The sequence below is a fragment of the Macrobrachium nipponense genome, chromosome 4 (assembly GCF_015104395.2).
Source record: "Macrobrachium nipponense isolate FS-2020 chromosome 4, ASM1510439v2, whole genome shotgun sequence".
Taxonomy (NCBI): domain Eukaryota; kingdom Metazoa; phylum Arthropoda; class Malacostraca; order Decapoda; family Palaemonidae; genus Macrobrachium; species Macrobrachium nipponense.
The window spans coordinates 58,139,088-58,159,551 of NC_061100.1; the positions used below are offsets into that span (position 1 = coordinate 58,139,088).

At 36.7% G+C, this 20,464-nt stretch overlaps 1 protein-coding gene across 1 annotated transcript in view; it reads left to right on the top strand.

Moving 5' to 3' along the window:
- The window catches only part of LOC135210934 (intraflagellar transport protein 81 homolog), a gene marked incomplete in the record, with an annotated part of 587,949 nt that overhangs the window by 488,152 nt on the left and 79,333 nt on the right, over positions 1-20,464 (top strand). Inside the window, 4 exon segments of the mRNA XM_064243906.1 lie at positions 10,672-10,755; positions 10,940-11,059; positions 11,199-11,405; positions 11,577-11,766. Coding sequence (XP_064099976.1) covers positions 10,672-10,755; positions 10,940-11,059; positions 11,199-11,405; positions 11,577-11,766 — 601 coding nt within the window.

The window sequence follows — 20,464 nt, forward strand, 5'->3', positions numbered from 1 at the left end:
CGGTCAACTTTGACTCTACCGAAATGGTCGAAAAACGCAATTGTAAGCTAAAACTCTTATATTTTAGTAATATTCAATCATTTACCTTAATTTTGCAACAAATTGGAAGTCTCTAGCACAATATTTCGATTTATGGTGAATTTATGAAAAACTTTTTCCTTACGTCCGCGCGGTAACTCTTCCGAAAAAAATCATACATGCGATTGTGGTAATGTTTGCACCATTTTAAAATTAGCCGTTATATAAAGTTTTATATATGGAAATGTGTGCAATTTCATGAACAATACAAGTAAAAACAACCCATGGTTGTAGCTTTTATCAGTTTTGAGATATTTTCATATAAATAACGATAATTGCCAAAATTTCAACCTTTGGTCAACTTTGACTCTACCGAAATGGTCGAAAAACGCAATTGTAAGCCAAAACGCTTATATTTTAGTAATAACCAAGCATTTATCTTCCTTTTGCAATAAATTGGAAGTGTCTAGCACAATATTTTGATTTATGGTGAATTTATGAAAAAAATAACATTTTTTTTACGTCCGCGCGGTAACTCTTCCGAAAAAATCATACGTGCGATTGTGGTAATATTTGCACCATTTTAAATTAGCCGTTACATAAAGTTTTATATATGAAAATGTGCGCAATTTCATGTAGAATACAACAAAAAATAATTGAAGGTTGTAGCTTTTCTCATTTTCGAAATATTTGCATATAAATCACGATAAATAGAAAAAAAAACACGTTTGGTTAACTTTGACTCTACCGAAATGGTCGAAAAACGCAATTGTAAGCTAAAACTTGTACAGTCTAGTAATATTCAGTCATTTATCATCATCTTGAAATAAATTCGAAGTCTCTAGCAAAATATTTAGATTTATGGTGAATTTAAAAAAAATCTTTCCTTCCCTCCGCGCGCGGATTCTCCGCCACAAATCTCCGAAATGCGTGCGTACCATTCTCGGAATATTTGCTCCGTTTCATATTAGGCATTTCATAGAGTTTTATATATGAAAATGTGCGCAATTTCATGTAGAATAAAACGAAAAATATTTGAAGGTTTTAGCTTTTCTTATTTCCGAAATAATTGCATATAAAAAATATATATATATAAAAATTCGACATTCGGTCAACTTTAACTCGTCAGATATGGTCGAAAACTGCAATTGTAAGCTAATACTCTTACAGTATAGTAATATTCAATCATTTGTCTTCATTTTGAAAGGAATTGGAAGTCTCTAGGACAATATTTAGATTTATGGTGAATTTTTGAAAAAATGTTTTTTACGTCCGCGCGTTACGAATTCATGCATTATTTTGTGATAATATTTTCTCTGTGTTGCTTTTATCGTTTTACAATGTGTTATATACCAAAATGATTGCAATTTAGTGTACATTACAACGAAAAAAAGTAACTTGTTACCTTTAACCGTTTTGCGCACACCGCGATTTGAATACAATTATATATGAAATTTCGTTTTTGCGCTATCATATATCACATTATTTATATATGATAATGATAATTTTTTTTATTTCTGATGGTTGCATACTAAACTTCAGCCAATGACAAAAGAAGGAGCCAAAAATGAACTCTTAATCTTGAAAACTAAGTGCGCTGTGATTTTTTGAAAAAAATATTTTTTCCGCTTGCGCGCTCACTCTGAAACACCTCCGGCACACGGGAGACAATTTTTTTTTACCGCTTCGGCGTAAGAGGGTTAAATGAAGAAAATATAATGCAAAGATACATTACAACTTCCAGTAAAGTACAACCTCTCTTGTCGAAGTTTCAACATACTCCCCAGCAAGAAAAACTCATATTTACAGTATATTTACAACAGTCCTGTTTTTATCAATGCCTTCCTAGCTTTTGCAGCTATCTGAGCAGTCCTGCTCAGAGGGGCGCTTGGGTGAATATCCTCTTTTGCAGGATAAACCTCTTCTATCTCCAGCTACAGTTCTAAGGGATATAACTTAATTATGGGTATCATGAGCTGGCTATGAGCCGATCTTAGAGTAGCCACTCTTGGGACCTTGTCTCACCCCATATGTTACTTGATCACTTGGCCCAACTTTCACTTGCTCCTTGGCCCCTCATCATGAATGAGGACTGCTTCCCCTATCCTGGGCCAAGAGCTATGCATCGTTCTTACTCGATGGGTCTCTCGTACGGTTGTCAAATACTCCCTCTCCCATCTTGTCCATAGGTTGTCATATACCTGGACACATGCAGGAATCTTTTCTCAGTGGACTCCCTCAGTCCATAGATAGGGTCACCAGAGATCTCATACCAGTTTATTACTTCTCTTAGGAAGTACTTGAACATTTTTCCAAGAATCAAATGGTTAGCAGTCAAAATTTCCAGCTGATTCAACTCCCTGGGTGTGTAACTTAATGGTCTATCATTAATGATTCCTTCTAGCTCCACCAATGCACAAGTCAGTTCTTCAAAACTGAGTAACATAGCAACTCTTTGGCAATAATATTGGAAATCTAGCTGTTTCAGGTAACTGCGCTTGTTCTAGTCTACCCCTACACCTTATTACCCCATTGTCCAAGTAAAGATTTAACTGGCGTATGTTTTGGTTTTCTTAACCCCTTTATCACACTCATATTCCCCTTGGAAAAATCATAATTTTTTAAAGTAAATTGTATTTTTCCTTTACATAAGGAATTACTTTCAGTGTTGGCTGGAATACGTCTGTTGGATTCTTGAACAAGGTGGTAAGGCAATAACTAGCAATAACTACCGTCTGGTAGGCCCGCCTGCCCGGAAGTAAACAGTCCACTATGCCTTTTGGCCCAGGTTTCAAATTGAGGGGTGGCATGAGGAGGGCATTAATGTAAAGGACCTCAGGTTTGTATAGTTACGAAAAATACAATTTACTTTTAAAAATTGTGATTTGATCCTACATGATATACAAACCCTTGGTCCTTTACATAAGGAAGACACTGATTGGTGGGAGGAATGTGAGTGAGCCTCTAGAACTGACTGGAGTTCTGCATACCTGGGCTATTCCTCCTGGTCGTGAGAGTGAGGAGGATTTGCCCTGCCTCTGACAACTTGATCAGAGTATAGGAGCTGTGGGATCAAGAGTCAAACTTCTGGGCTTTTTCGAAATGAGTGAGGAATAGTAACTCATCCGAAAAAGGGCTGGGAAGAATATTTAGAGTCAGAGGCATTAATGCAAAGGTCTGAGAAGGGTGTGCATTATTGCTTGTCTTTTCCTCCTCTTGCTAGAGGAAGGAGTGGGATTGCTTCTATGATGCTGATAAGAAAAATAGAAAGGAAGCTCAATGTGTAAGCTTACTTCATCTGTCGCCCAACCAGTCAGTGTAAGTTCGAGTACTATCCTCAACCTGAATGAAGTGGAGTAGCAGAACGAGGAGGGGAAGGTGGAGAGGCCAGTCACTCTCGTATCCTTCTTACCTCTAGAACCGCACACCATAGGCAAGATGCAACTTGTCCTTTTGAAGGAGCCAGGTAAGCAAACACAACCTGTGAGCATCCACCACCAGTCCAAGTCCAAGGAAAAGAGGTTTTAAGGACCTGTGGGCAGACCTGAAGGAAGAGAGATATAAACATGGTCGCGATGAGACATCTATCTTCCGGTCTGACATATTCTTCGGAGTGATGAAATGTACCCAGCCACTGGATGTATCTAACCTCAGAGAAGTCTCTCACGATCTTGTAAGACTTGGAGAAAGACATGGTATTGGACACTTTTGCATTGGAAGTCTGCAGTGGATAAAGGCATCGACGCTCAATGAAGGGTGTCGATCCTTCATAGGTACAGCAATACACCAATAGGACAAAGTAATGACTGATCTGGATCAACCAATACAAAGTCCACAGCGCAGGAAGGCACGAAGGATTCGGACTCTTCAACAGATTCCGACTGATTGAGCTGCTGCACATCCAAGAGATAGTCACAACGTATGCTGCTCTGAAGGAGCTATCCCGATACGATCCAATCTCCACCATTCATCTACATCCACGTCCGGCGTGGCTATCCTACACACGCACAGTGTGTGTGGTTCTCTGCTTGGTGCCTTCAAGAGCCCACTGCGGCACTTTCCCAAATGGTGACATTCTGCCATGTGTCACAAAAAGGTTGATTCCATCAACTCATTCAGACCTGAGGACAAAATAGCTAAAATAATCAGCCCCTACAAGCACGTCTACTTCTTTCACTTTATCGTGCCGGGCTTCCTCATCGGCAACGTGACAGCCCTTACAAACAAGATGTTTTCGGATCTGAGAGTAGCCTACGTTGTGGATGGGAACGTCCACATGATGATGTACCACTAGCTTTTGTCTGATTACTTGCTTCCCTATTTCTAATTTACTCGCCACCACATTGAACTCTCCCTCGATTTCTGCAGAGCCAAAAGGAGCGAGATTTAATGCTTCTCTACCAACAACAGGGAGATTTAACCTTTTTGTTAAAGGCGCGGATATAAAGCTGTGCTGGCTCCTGGTGTTGAGGAACAGTCGGATGTGGTTGGCTTGGCCTCGTACACGTAACGTGGCGGTGGCAGTTGGCAACAATGAGCAAGGTAACTCAAACGAGGGATCTTTGACAGTTACTTTCTCATTTATGCATGGCTTTGATTCTTTATCTTTGACTTTAGGGGTAGTAGCATTTTTCTGGCTACTTTTCGCGCTCATAGTTTTCACTGGGCGAGAAGTTACATGAGATCCACCAGTAGCATTATAAGAGGGAGCAACAGGAGGTGAAGTTAATGACTTGGGGGGTGTCTATTATTGCAAATCAAATTATGGTGCTTAGCACCCCACAATTTACATGTCATTTTACTTTGACACTGTTCACTTCTGTGTCCTACAGTTAAAGCATCTTCTCACTGCAATATCAAGTGATTTTTTACACTCATGGGCTGAATGGTTGTTGTTGCAAAATGGACAAGTTTTTACTTTCGGGTTCAAATTAACACTTACTTTGGGTTTTTCTTCGGGATTTAGGGATCCGCCCTTAAGTAGCGCATCGTACTCGAGCATACGAATGATGAAATCAATCACTGAATAATTCATTCAGATCATAATCACACTTACGTAAGTGCTCTACAACTTTACGATATAATTTACCTTCAGACAAATTTTGGTTAATAAGACTCATTACCATACCCTGACCTAGATCATTCTTAATCAATCTCTTAATTTGTTCTATCAAAATAGTTAGTTCGAAGCGGAATTTCTTTAGTTCCACAGGGTTCATTAAAGGCGCAAAGATATTGTCTAACCGCCGTTGTAATGTGACTAGTTTCTGGTGTTTATTCCCGTACTGCTTGTCGAGCAGATCTAGAGCAATTTGATAATTAGCCGCAGTTACGCTCAGAGATTTGACGACCCTGAGCAGATCCTTCCCTTAGGTATTGAACAAGTACGTGAACTTGGTCACGTCGTCCAAGTCACTTCTACGATTAACATGAATGTCGAATAGTTGAGGACACAGCTGTTTTTACCTTGTAAATTGATTTTTCCTATGTTTTAGTGTTTTTGATGATGTAGTAGTAGTCTTGTGATACTGATATTTATGTCCAATTCTCTACCTAACAATCAACCCCAATCCCCATATACCAACTCTTACCTTGTAGACCCACCAACTCGAGTGACCCACCTCCCCACAGCCACTCCCTCCTGTGGAACATATGGCTTCCTGAAGGCGGCATATCCCTCGGCCCCTACCAGAACACAAACATTGCCGCTTTGTGTATGTGTTGTCCCCCACCCAAAACCCTGAATTCCCAAAGCCCCCCATCATTGTTGGTTAGAAATAGGATGTTAATAACAGTTGCCCTCCACAAGATAACTACTACTTTTTCATCAAAAGACCTAAAACTGTAGGAAAAATAAATTTCCAAGGTAAAAGCAGCCGTGTTCTCAATACTTAGAAATACCTTGTTTTATCATAAAAATGTATTTAGTCATGAAAATACAATAATTAGTGAATATTTCTCGACGAAAAAGCCCACGAATTGCCGAATTTTTTGCGAATAATTTATAGATAGGTGTCTGTGAATCTTGAAAATGTGAATACAGCAGGTTGACTGTACTCTGTTATATGGTAAATTCTATTTGTAACACAGCAAAGCTCAGCAAAATTGGTGTAAGTTTCATAGATGGTCATTTTTCCTGAATTTGATTATCTTTCAGGGACATACCTTACTAAAATAGCCATCTGCATTTCATTTATTTTCTTGGGAGCTGGACCTGATATAGCATCTAAAATATTAAGCACCTAACGAACTTCAATAATGCAACCCCAGCCAAACCGTTTTCCAATGGTGGCATTAGAAATATACTGATCGACAGATATCTCCATGTCAGCGACACAATGGTTTTAGGTGCCTATAGGTAGCTAGAACATTTGTGAACATGAGGTCTAATATATTACTACCTGAAATATGCATGTGGTCCTTAGCCGGACAAAATTGCAGGATACTCAGAACTGAAGAGACCAACCATGTTGATCTGTGGAATTTGAATATGAAAGCCAATCGTGCTTTGCATTGCAGTCTCCACAAATAACAAATGAGGCTTTTGAATCCTGATACTAAGCCATACTAATCGTCTCCAAGAGACATTCATATGTAAAATGGTCAACATTTGGATTGAGTAATTAGCAAATATTTACACGTACCCTCAAAGTTTTTCTGACGATAAACAGGTCATCCAGCTCTAGTGTATACAGCATGCCTTCAGCATGAAGGGAACGAGAATGGTAAGATGGGTTACCAGAAAGATGCTGTATTTTGGACCTTAGACTTTATTGAAGGATGATTGGCTATAGCAGTGGCAGTGACAGTGGGAGCCAGCCTCAGGACAGCATGAAGAACAAAAATTGGCAGTGTTCTTTCAGTCAGGACAAAACAACTAGTCTTGTTCATCAAACATGAACAGGTCAGACTTACATTAGTGGCATTATATTGTCTTAACAGTCAAGACAAAGGTAAAGCTTACTTGTATTTTTTTTAATACGGATAATTCACTTTAGTTCACCCTGGAGGAAAACATGGTGAAAATGATCTATGAGAACTTAATGGAGATGATTATTCCTAAATATATTCAGTGGACCCTCACTAAATCACTGGAAATTCACTACTTCACAGATTTCTTTATAGAGCAATATCCACTAATTACTTTGACTCTCTTTCCATGAGGACACTATTAGTTGAAGGAGTGGGAAGTTGCCAATTAAGCTCATGCTTCGTATGTACTGTTAAAAGTGTACATATATTGTTTCTCTCTCTCTCTCTCTCTCTCTCTCTCTCTCTCTCTCTCTCTCTCTCTCTCAAATTTTTATGCAAATGTAATATGTATATTTGTTTTGTATGATAAATAAATGAATTTACTAATTTTCAAATATTTCTATTTGAAATTATCAATTCATTAAAGAAAATATAGTGAATTAGTATGATTTTAACGAAATGCATGTTTTCCCTCGTCTTTTTCCTAGTCTCCCCCAGCAAGGGGGAGGGTGTTCCTGTCAGTTATGTCAAATGTGTTGACATTCATTACTGACCGCAAGGGTAGAAAGTGTTGCCCTGTTTGCGGGCAATTATATGATGTTGCCCATTCAGTGCTCTCTCTCTCTCTCTCTCTCTCTCTCTCTCTCTCTCGTCTCCTCTCTCATCTGTTCCTCTCTCCTCCCGCGTCTCACTCCCACGGTCATTCTCTCTCTCTCTCTCTCTCTCTCTCTCTTCAAAGGAGGTGATAGATAGAAAAGGAGAGTAATTGATTAGAAGATATGCATAATATATACTCTATTATTGACATTTTGAGTTGTTTAACCCATATAAGCAACTAGTTCAGCCTTTCTCTCTCTCTCTCTCTCTCTCTCTCTCTGGCTGGAAGAATTAGAAGTAGCAAATCACACAGCAGCGTATAAATAAAGGATATGTTACCTCAATGCTGATTGGCTGGTAGCAGATATGATATTGGTTGCAGGGATTAGAAGATCCAATCACAGAGCAGGATTTGGTGCTGCTAGTTGCTGATTGGCGTGTAGCACTGATGCTGTTTGAGGGAGTTTCACCTTTTTTTTGTGATTGATTTTAGTTTAGTGATTGCTGCTACTGCATATTCTTATTACCTAGTTTTATGCATTAATCTTTATTTACCTTTATGTACATACTATCAATAGTGTATTAAGTCTCTCTTAAGGGTAACTTGATTAGATTTCACAAGTAGTAAGACGACATTGAAATGATATCAAAGTATTTTAGGATAATTTACAATATATTTTTGTTTGAACTATTAAAAGAAGCAGTTATAAGCATTTTAGAGTAAAGTATGTACTCAGTTCACCAGCTATTGGCAGGAAGGAGCCAATCACACAGTAAAGTACCAGCTTCCTCAATGCTGATTGGCTTAAAATGGGCAGTTACATATAAGCGTTATCAGAGGGGGTTGGTGTTCCAATATATCCCAGATTTTCAGTAATCGTGGTGTTTTTGGTTCCCAACCCCCGCGAATAAGGAGGGTCGACTGTACCGAATTTATGCCTTGGTTGTTTATGTTCTTTGCACTGATCTTATATACACTTAGAAAGGTTTCAGAATGTCTGAAGTCTAATGTTAAGTTCTTGGAATTATCTGGCTAAGTAGCATCCATTTTCTGAGATGGCAAGATGTTAGGCACTGACAAACCTTAAACAGACTAGGTAGAACAAGTTTTTGTTCAGCGTGATTAATGGAGACTCAGGTTCTCTCACTTATGTTCTGTTGTTTACTGTTTTTATGGCAAACATTGTCAACACAATGCAGAGACCTTGATATTACCATAGATTTAATTAAGAAGGTGGACAAGTTGATATATGTATGTATTATCTTCCATGTAACTAATGACTTACTGTAAGTTAAAAAAGAATTGCTAACATCAGGCATCTAGTTTTTGTCTTCCTAAAGTGTTTTAATTTCAGGCAGTTAAGGGTTCCCTGCTTAAGGGAAAGCAGTTTTTTTAATCCTTCCACAAGTAGTGACAAGCAACAACAAGTGGCAAGCTTTCCTGCATGAGATACTTTTGATTCTATGTGCTTGATTTCCCTTTGAAGTTTAAGAAGGGTTTCACTTGTTCTTTTGGTTCAAATCACTCATTATTCATGAAACGTGCATATTTTTTCTTGGGGGGAAACAGTGGTCTTCTTTGTGGTAGCCACATGTTCATGGTATGATGCTGGTGGCAGACTAGAATTAGGTCGAAAATTTTTTAGCCACCTTCATCAAAGTCTGGTTTTCTGAGGCCAAAACTGAGGGAGAGGGTCATACTGTATATTGGCTCTTCAGCACAGATGTCTTTGACATTTAGTACTGATAACTATTTGGATTTCCACCTTTTGGCTTGTGAGTTTTTTGTCAGACCTTAGAGAAGTTGTGATGAATCCTGTATGGATTGCAAATGACTCAAGCAGCCAGTATTCTCCCAGACCTAGATCCTATGGCCCCCACTTTTGCTGTTTCAAGTTTGATCATTGGTGCAATTTTGTCGTTATTTTAAAGATTACTCTCGTAGTTAGTTTCTTTGCTTGATTACCATGCTAAATTGAGGAGAATTTTTTCTTCAGCTCAGGTCATCCCATATGATATCCATCACATTCTGAATCACAAGGTTTAATGTGAGCTAAAACCAATACCTTAAGCATAATTCTTTATTTTTATGAGAAGCCTCAAAGCTAATCTATTCTGCTCTTTGAAGCGTCTTTTACTCATTGGGAAATTCTGTTTCTATTCTTCTCTCTCAACATCAAACTTTAGCCATCCATGACATGATCAGTCTCGAACTTCAGTTGTTGTTGAAAAGTGCTTGCATATGTTATTGGAAGCTCTCTTAACCTTGACTCAAGTTCTAAGATAGTTCCAATCCAGATCTTGACCCCTTGTTTTATATTGTAGCCTTGTTTGTATGTATGTTTGCTAGGAGCTCCCTTGTCTCTTCATGTCCTATTCTCTTGTTAGAGAATTAGCAGTTTGATACACCTCCAACCTAAGTTGTTATGCATGCTATGTAAAGGTAGTGATTCCTTGTGAAAAAATGTAGTTTTGTAAAAAAAAAAATAAATAAATAAATAATAAATAATAATATTAATTTTCATTGAAAAGCGATTAGTACTTTTATGAGGAGAGCTTGCCATTTGACCTCACGGCACTGTTGCCGCCGGATGAGACTACACAAAGAATGATTTATTTAGCTCCCAAATAATACAGGAGACCTATGTGCATGTACAGAACTACCTAAGCCACCTGAGCTTCTTCTCCAGGTAGAAGATGCCTGGGAATTGTATACGTTGTATGGCTTGGTTAAGTAAAAGTAATTGGTTTATATGAAGAAATATTTTTATTTTACATTTCTTGAGCATGCTCTATACTTAATTGTATAAACAACAGTACATATTAAATTAATTGTGTTTAAACAACAGTACGTATTATTAAATTAAAAACCAGATTTCTTTTGTTTTGGTAAAACACTCATTCCTGTAGAAAATTAATTGCAGGTAGTATGGTTGCTTTTATTTTCATACACTTGGCAATAATGTGATGTGTTATGCAGTATTGTTTGATAGAATTATGGCTTACATCATTTCTACAAGTCAGCCAATCATTTCATACCCGTACAGTGATTTATTACAGTACGTACTTTGTTTCCCTCAACAGATACGTTCACTGACAAGTGAAATCAACAATTTGAATGAGGCACGTATGAAAGAAGTTGAAGAAGACGAAAGTCCTGAAAGCAAGGTAAGCATTGCATAGAAAAACCAATGTGTCAGTAACTCAGCTCTGAAACTGTTAGTAATTCAGAATTTATGTCATATACCATGTATACAGTATAGCTTGTTTGCTCAACTGTAATGCAGCACTAGAGCACTGAGCAAACTGTTAATGAAATAAAATTTCGGTAATGATGCCCAATGTTTTTCAGGTTGGAAAACTCTCTTTTTTCCGACAAAATGCAGCCATCATTAGCCGAAAGAAAGAACAGACTGCTGAACGTCTCAATGAGTTGCGAAATGAGTTATCAAATTTACAAGAGGACATAAAGGTAAGCAGTTTCCAATAATGTTTTGTTAAGAATTGTATCATTCATGTTATGAATTATACCATAAGTGAATAAAAAATTGATTTACGTATTCTTTTTCATATATTAAAGAATGAACTAATTTACACATTTAATATTATAGGAAAAACAAGAGCAGCTGAAGCAATTTACTGGTGAGCAAATACTTCGTGGCGAAGAGTTTAAACGTTATGTTAATAAACTTCGAGGGAAAAGTTCAGTCTACAAAATGAAACGAGCAGAATTAAGTGAACTTCGTGCTGAGTTTGGAATATTAAGTCGAACAGAAGAAATACTAAAATCAAAGGATGCTCACATGCTAGAGCAGCTAGTTAGTTGAATAATGCATTTTGTAAAACCAGCTAAAATATATGAAATAGGAAGACCATTAGTTTAAAGTTTTATCTGTTTTATTGAAATAGAGTAATACGTCAGAAACTGTTGAAAATTTATTTAGATAAAGGTTAATGAAATTGAAGATCTAACATTAATTTATTTCCAGAATGCATTGGAATCAGAAATGGGAGTGTCTGGTTATAGAGAAACTAAGGAAAATATGGAAAAAGTATCTTCAATGAAAGCTGAAGTTGATGAGCGAAAGGGTCAGACTTTAGAGGAAATGTCAGGAATGGTCATGGAACTAAATCACAAAATTGCTGAAAGAAAAGCACGCCTTGCACCTATAATCAAAGGTAAGGACATTTGGGCTTTATTGTGCATCCATGACTGTACATGTATATTCTTTTTTTTTTCTTTCCATTTTTGCTTCTCAGACTTATCAATGTATATGGAAGAACTAATGTCTTACATTTAAAGTAAACTTTATTGTGCATTCATGACTGTACATGTATATTCTTTTTTTTTCTTTCCTTTTTGCTTCTTAGACTTATCAATGTAGTATATGGAAGAACTAATGTCTTACATTTAAAGTAAACATGCAGATTGCAGTAGGGTACAGTATTTTTTATGAGGTATTTGTATTAATTCTGAAAAGGAGTTTGTTTATACAAAATTGTAAAGCCTTCCTCTGCTAAAATCCATATGTTACAACATCCAGGATGTGAAGTTAGACGGTATTGATATTCTTGGTTTGTAAAGACTGAACCTCACAAAGGATCACGTGTCATGTAGTTGGAGTATAAGCCTCTGAGGGATCCATGATTTTATTAATCTCTCAGAACACCCAACACTCGTGGAGGAAGTCACAGAGGTGATTACATAACTGAAAGCTGTGCCCAAGGTAGTTCCAGTCAAAATGTCAGTGTTACTACCAAATTGGTTGATAGTGCAGTGTATCTAAAGAGCATTTCAGTAAAGTGGCGTGGCATTCAGTGATGTAAGGACAAGGTAGAACCCCTCCTACTCAATATGAGAACCAGAACAGGATTAAAGACCGATACCAAAGAGAACTGATCATTATTCTTAAGATAGTGACTAAAGCCTTCAAGAATAAAAGGATAAAAGAGCTTTAGCTAACTCCAGTATCCTTTTCTGAAGACTTCCTGACACCAGTCTTGTATGGAGGTGATCTTCCTGTTAGCATGCTATTCCTCGTATGACTTGTATTTGCCTAAGGCAGCAAAATACATTATCTCTAACCTTCCAGCTTCTCGTTACATCTTTTTTGATAGTGTAGTTGTGGTTTCGTCCTCAATGAGTTACACTTTCCATGGTCTAACCAGAGCTCCATGTTGACCAGACTAATGTTGAAGAATTCTCTTTTAGCTGGTCTTATGGCTGGGTGTTGTGTCGTAATGATAAACATTATAACACGTGATGGAGTATAAATGAACTTAGGATAAGAAGGCACTTTCTCTAATCATCAGCATATGTTGAACCCAGTTTACCTACATCAAAAAACCATGAAGAAGAAGAAGTGACTATGCACATATGCACCATCATATTGTTTACATATGACCAGAAGCAGACCAAGACGACATTGCCTTTCTAGTGGTCAATGTATAGTGTACTGAAACCAGTACTCCATAATTACATTACCGAGGATCATGGAAACATCTAAGTTGAAAGCTCAGTGTATAATTTTAAGTTCCAGTTAAAAAATATTTAGTTTAGACTGTGGAGCAATGAGTTAATTGTGTGTTCGAGCACACATCAATGCTTTTCACAATTTCAGATCGTTATATTTGTAAAAGCACAAATTGTTTTGAAGAATTTATCATTCTATTTAGAAGTTTACTTTAATGAAAACTGCCATTCAACGAAACTCTGTGCTTTATGGTGCCTCTGTTAGATATGTTATGGCCCCGATAACTGGAACTTGGCCTGTTATGGCACCATAAATTGCCAATTTTACGGTGAAAGACGAGCGCCATAAAAACGAATTGATGATAACCGATAACCGGGCACTGCTTGGTTATAGGTAATCTTTTCAAACGGTGATGTCTGTAGTAGCCTACAATCTTCATTGATTCAGTGGGAATAAGTAAGCTAGACTGTAGTATAATGGCAGTTTAATTTTCCCCTACCTTCTACAAAAAGTTGAAAGTGACTATTAACAACCCCTTGTGGGGGCTCTTTTACAAGACTTGTAAATTTTACCAACTTATGTTTTTTCTAATAAATAATTGTATTTTATTTTGTAGAATTATAATTACAGCTCAAACAACATCAAACAGATAAGAAATAAAATCAGTAACAAATTCTTAGCATACAGTGGGCCCCTGTATTCGCGTTCTTCGGATTCACGGACTCATGCATTTACTGATTTCTCTCTGGAACATTCCCCCCATTATTCACAGGAAATTCACCTGTATGCAGTATTTTTCTAAGAGAAATATCCACAAATTCCTGTTTTATTTTATCAATTTCATCATTAAATGCACTTTTTGTGATGAAACTATTAAAAAGACCGGGTATTAAAATTTTTAGTGGGTTTTTCTTGAGTCTTAACTAACAAAATAGGCTGTTTTGAGCGTTTTTATAGGGTTTTCAACTATTCGTGGGTTCTAGCTATTCGGGGGGGGGGGGGGGATCTGGTATGCATCCCCATGCGAATACCCCAGGTGACCACTGTATCTGTTGAAAAATATGCACGTAAATTTACCGAGAACGAAGATTCAGTCACTATTTTTTATTTGTACATGTTTTTTCTAATATTTCTTTGCACTTTTCTTTGCAAAATTACAATTACATATACTATCGTAAAAGACAAGAGCAAAAACCAACAGCAACCCTTGGTATATTTATGAGCAAATTTACAACAAGACGTCATGTGAGACAGAAGCAGAATTGAAGTCGTGAGACGCCAAATTCGTGATTTTAGCCAATGTAAAAGTTACCATTAGTGAATTTATTGGCTATAGAAGCATTGGCACCTCTTTCCCACCCAATTCTTTCTAAATCGATGGCTCTTAATATTGCTTCTCTACAGGATCAATCTGTCCACCACCACAAACCCAGTATTACTACTCCTGAGAAGCTATCCGTTCATTATGAATTAAAGGTGAGCTAAGATAACCTGGATTAGGTAGTAATCAGAATTTAGGTGAGTAAGTTTTGAAGACATTTAATGCGTGTAGTGCGAAAGTGGTCTAACCCGCTGACATTAGTTTTGAGTAATTAACAATCAAAATTAATTACCAATTACTACCAAACAAAGACAGTAACTGTGCGTGTAGTGCAAAAGTGGTCTAACCCGCCCGATGTTATTTTTTAGTAATTAGCGGTCAAAGTTAATTACTTATTACTACTGAGTAAAGTGGTGGAGCAGTGTATTATTATTATACTCCAAATGTTTAGGCTGATCTTTCATGCCATTGAGTTTTTGATAAATTTACTCTTATTTTTTTGTCATGGTCAAATTTTTTATTTACCCCCATTTTTAAACATTTTTTTGGTTACAGTTGAATCTTTTATTTACCCCCTCCACCTCCCCCGCACTATATTTTTTCACCAGAAAGTCATGGTTTTAGATTAATTTTTAAAGATTGTATGGAATAAGAAAAGTTGTTTAAAGAAATTATGTTGCTGTGCCCAATTCCTGATTTTATATGAATTTATTAAATAAAAAATATATTAGTATCATTGTTGAGCCTTAAAAAATATTGCTTTACAAAATATTGCTTTACATTATTAATATTCACACTTATATTAAACATCATTGACACCCTCCTGCCCCATTCAGATCATGAGAAAGAGAGAAAAATCCAATATTTTGAAGAGGAAATCAGGGAAAGAGAAAAAGTGAGAGAAAAATGAAAAATTGAGAGAAAATCAGAGAAAAGATAAAGAAACATTAGAAGAAAATTGAGAAACATAAAAATAGAGAGAAATAGAGAAAACGAGAGAGGAAAAGAGAGCAAAAACAGAGAATGGAAAACGATTGTGTACTATGGTTTCAAGTCTGTGAGAAAGAAGTCTTAGGTAGCGTGGCTGACAACAACACTCGAGATGTGCTCTGATTGGCCTTTGGCCACAGTACTCTCCTGGGTTAGAACAGTTTCACGCCCGATCTAAAGTTAATCTGCACCTCTTGTTGGACCAAAACACGCCACTTTAGACCTTAGTAAACACCACAGGATGTTCGCTTTTGTCTTTTCCAACATCAGTACAAGATTTTTTAATCTAAGGACAACACTTTCCCGCCTATAACTCCAAACTGTCATTTTTGAGGGTTAAAGGTATATATGTACATACAGTACATACATTAGTACTTCTAACCCTTGCAGCCAACAGAGAGAGAGAGAGAGAGAGAGAGAGAGTTGTCCTTACAGTATTTATAAGAGTGAAATGGAAATATTATTATATTTAAAATACTCAAATATGAATTTTATAATTAGAGTTATAGTATTATTATTATACATATTATAGGATTTTTATTGGAAAATATAAACAATATGTATTTATATATACAGGCAGTCCCCGGGTTACGACGGGGGTTCCGTTCTTGAGACGTGTTGTAACCCGAAAATCATCGTAAGCTGGAACATCACCAAAAATCCTAAGAAAACCTTACTTTTAATGCCTTGGGTGCATTCAAAACTATATAAACTGCATTCTTATTGCATTTGATCAAAAGAACCTTCAAATATTGATTATTTTGCATTTTTGGTGTCATATTTCTTCTGACAGATGAGCGTTGTAGGCGTCGTAACCCTGGAACATGCGTCATAACCCTGGAAATAATTTCTGATGGATATAATTGAAAATCACCTTAACCTCGGAACGTGGTAAGCCGAACCTGTCGTAACCCGGGGACTGCCTTATATATATATATATATATATATATATATATATATATATATATATATATATATATAGTATATATATGTGCATACGTACATACATACACACACACACACACACACAACACAGAAGAAAGCCCCCACACACACCCGACATATATATTATATATATATTATATTAATACTATATATATATTATATATATATTATATATATATATATCATATATACAAATACCAATACATAGCACACTCATCTCACACACACACACAAATATCTATATATATATATATATATATTTATATATACACATATAGAAATATATATATCTACTATATCTTATATATATATATATATATATATATACTATATCTATACATTGAATATAGAATATATATAGATATATCTATATATATATATATATATATATATATATATGATATATATATATATATATATAGATATATATCTATATATATATATATATATATATTATATGATATATATATATATATATATATATCTATATTTATATTATATATATATATAGATATATATCTATATAGATATATATCTATATATATATATATTATTATATCTATATATATATATATATATATATAGATAGATATCTATATATATAGATATCTATATATATATAATATATATATATAGTATATATATATATATATATATTATATATATATTCTAGTATATATATATATAATATATATATAAATTATATATATATATATAATATATATATTATATATATATATATATATATATATATATATATATAGATTATATCTATATACTAATATTATAGATATATCTAATTATGATATATCTATATATATATATATATATATCTAGCTTATATCTATATATATATATATATATCATCCGTTCTGTAGTTTCCAAATTATTTATCATAAGCCTAATTTCGCTTTCGTACGATGTTCAATAAACTCCTCCTAGAGCTCCTTATCTGCGGACGCAGCTGCCATGTTGCTGCTTCTGCTTCAGCGTCTCATTGAAACTGAAATAAATCTTGAGACATAAGAGGCTTTGGGCCACCTGAACTAATCAGATGCCACGAACCTGGCAATGGCAGGTTGCAAGTTGGTCGGAGAGGCCGACGGACTCCACCCACTTTTGGTCGGACGATAACCCCATAAACAGTGAGATTTACTTCCGATTCAGATGACCAGATCCAGCGATCATAACGTCTATGGGGCCCATTATCAATAAGTGTCGCTTTCTGTTGGCAAGGGTTGTAGAGAAAGAGCAATCCTTTAAGCTCTCTTGTTTACCTCTTGTCGGCAGCTGTCTCCTTTCACCCACTGGCAGAAGAAGAGTTTGAAATGGTTGGAGGAACTCGTTCAGGCTTGTTGGCGTTTGTTGCAACATTACACTTTGCTGTATCCTCATTTTGTTGAGGAAAGGGTCCACATAGAGAATATGTCTTGCTTGTCTTAGTGTATGTCGGCGCCCTCTAAATATTGGAGGAGAACCAACGCTTTCTCCAATAGGAGAGCATTTTGTAACTTTTCTCGTACTCGGACACACAAATCTCCCTTTAGGTCTGCTGTGGCTTGTCGTCTTGTGTCTTTTAAAGTCGCGGAGAACCGAAGACCACCTCTTGCTGTACAAACGCTTATTGGTCCTTGTGATGGTAATTGCTTCATAGCAAAGGAAGTTAAAGGAAAGGAGAACGCATTTTCGAGAAGTTCGGCAGTAAGGAGGCATTTGCGCCTGTGTTGGAGGCGCCTGTCTTCGTGGTTGCTCTAGAATCGTCGGGCGTGTTATGGAGCGCAAAAACGTGCCAATGTTACGTGAGAAATGCCACGATTTTCTGATGCAATACCTCGTCTAGATTCATCTAAGAATGTCTAGAAACCTGTGACGCTCGCCGTAGGCTCCACCCCCAGGATGCCGTATAGATACGACGGAGGAAGTAGCAGCAGGGAGGAGGAGGTATAGAGAGTGATCGTAAGAGGAAGAGATAGTAAAAGAGAGGGATCACCAGTTAGTAAGAGCCACAGATCAGATTATCAGTGAGAGATCAGCAGCAGTGACCGCCAGAGAGAGACTAGAAACGAAGGAACCGACGAAGTATCAATCAAAAGAAGAGTTGTTTGAGTGTTGGTTGGATATTGGTCTAGTCGTCTTCCGGTGTGGACGGCCGAGTTGTCTCTACGTTGAGCAGACTTCGGAGAAGAAAAGGGGAGAATTCCTGCCTAACAAATAGACTAGTTTCTGCAATACGGAGTCAAGGGGACGTCTGCAATTGCCACCCTCCTTTAGTGAAGCCACCGCTACAAGTCACTAAACCGTCCTGCAAGTATTTGAATTACCTCACTGTTTCCCCCAGTTCATGCAGTGTAAGATTCTATCTTTTTATGTAAATAGGAGATACCATTCTGTATTTACCTTTGTTAGTAAGCTTGTAAATAAACCTTTGTTGTGTTAGTGTTTCTTTCTATATTCGTATCCCCAGTTTCAACTGTTGTGTTGATATATTTTTTTATTATTATTATTTCATATCGAACCTGAAGCGGACCTCTCTCAGAGGCCGTAACATTGTGTCGACCCTTTCCAGGATATTTCGACACCGTAACATTGTCTCTGAGATCTCGGAGTCCGTAACATTTGTGGCGACCTTGCCTAGGCTATCAACAACACTTTAACAGTTTGAAACAGGGAGAATATAGAAAGAATCAGAATGAGTGAGATGGTGAAAGAGTTTATTGAGTCGGGTAAGCTCCTAGGTCTAGAGGGGAATGATCTCCGTGAGTATGTTGAAAGGAAAGAGAGGGAAAAGTATGTGAGAGAAGTAATGAAAATGCAGCAAGAGAGAGAAGCAATGAGGATGCAGCAAGAGAGAGAAGTAATGAAAATGCAGCAAGAGAGAGAGATGTTGGTAATGCAGCAGGAAGAGAGAGAGAAAGAGCGTATGCATGAGTTGGAAATTGCTCGGTCAGGCGAGAACGAAAACGAAACTGATAGGTTAGGTATGAGTGCAGTGCTAAAATTAGTACCAAAGTTTGATGAGGAAGATGTTACGACATATTTCATCTGTTTTGAGAAGTTAATGGAACAAGTAGGTTCTCCTAAAGAAACATGGACTTTATATTTGCAGTCAGTTTTGAGTCGTAGGGCTCTTACTGTGTATAGTTGCATGTCTAAGGAGGAATGTGATAATTACGATGTCATGAAAAAAACTGTTCTTAGCGCATATAGGTTAGTACCGGAGGCGTACCGTAAGAAATTTAGAAGTTTGAGAAAGGATGAAAATATTACGTATGTAGAATACGGTAAGAAGTTAGAAAGGCTGTTTTTTGATTGGTTAACTTCCGCTAAAGTTGAGAATTTTGATAGTTTGAAGAACTTAGTGTTGTTAGAAAACTTCAAAGATAACGTATCTCCTGAGATTAAACTTTATATAGAGGATAGGCGAGAAGTATCTTTTGCAGGAGCAACTAGGCTAGCTGACGAATATAGTCTAACTCATAATTTGAGTGTTAGTAAGAAACGAAATGATCCTTCGTCTGGTAGAGTACAAAGCAGTAAAGGTTTCAGTCCTAGTAATAGCAATGCGAGTAAAAGTGACTATTCCTGTTATACATGCGGAAAACCTGGTCATATGTCTAAGGTTTGTAAGAGGAGAATGGTATCTAGTGGCTCAGAATTAACTTGTTTCCGATGTAATGGGAAAGGGCATTTAGCGAGAAATTGTGCAGCAGAAAGGAAGGATGGTAAGAAACCAGTATTGCTAGTTAACCTTTCGTCAAATAGGGATGATGTGATGAGAGAAACTAGGAAAGTTTTTGGCGAATTTCTTTCGGAAGGCGTAGTTTCCTCTCTTGGAGGAGTAGATTCGAGAGAAGTAGTCTTGCTTCGAGACACAGGGGCTGCTGTCTCACTGATTCGAAGAGTGTGTGTGCCGAACAGGGCAGAAATCAATATGGAAGAGAAAGTCATGTTAGGTGGATTTCCTAACACTTGTGTTCTTTGTCCTTTGTTGAAGTTGAATTTAGAAAGTCAGGTAGTGTCAGGAGAAGTACGTAAAATTTGCAGTTGTGGACAGTTTGCCCGTTGAAGGCGTTGACATTATTGTCGGTAATGACTTAGCTTTATCCAAGAATGTGAATCCTGTTGTGAGGAATATTCCAGTGCCTGA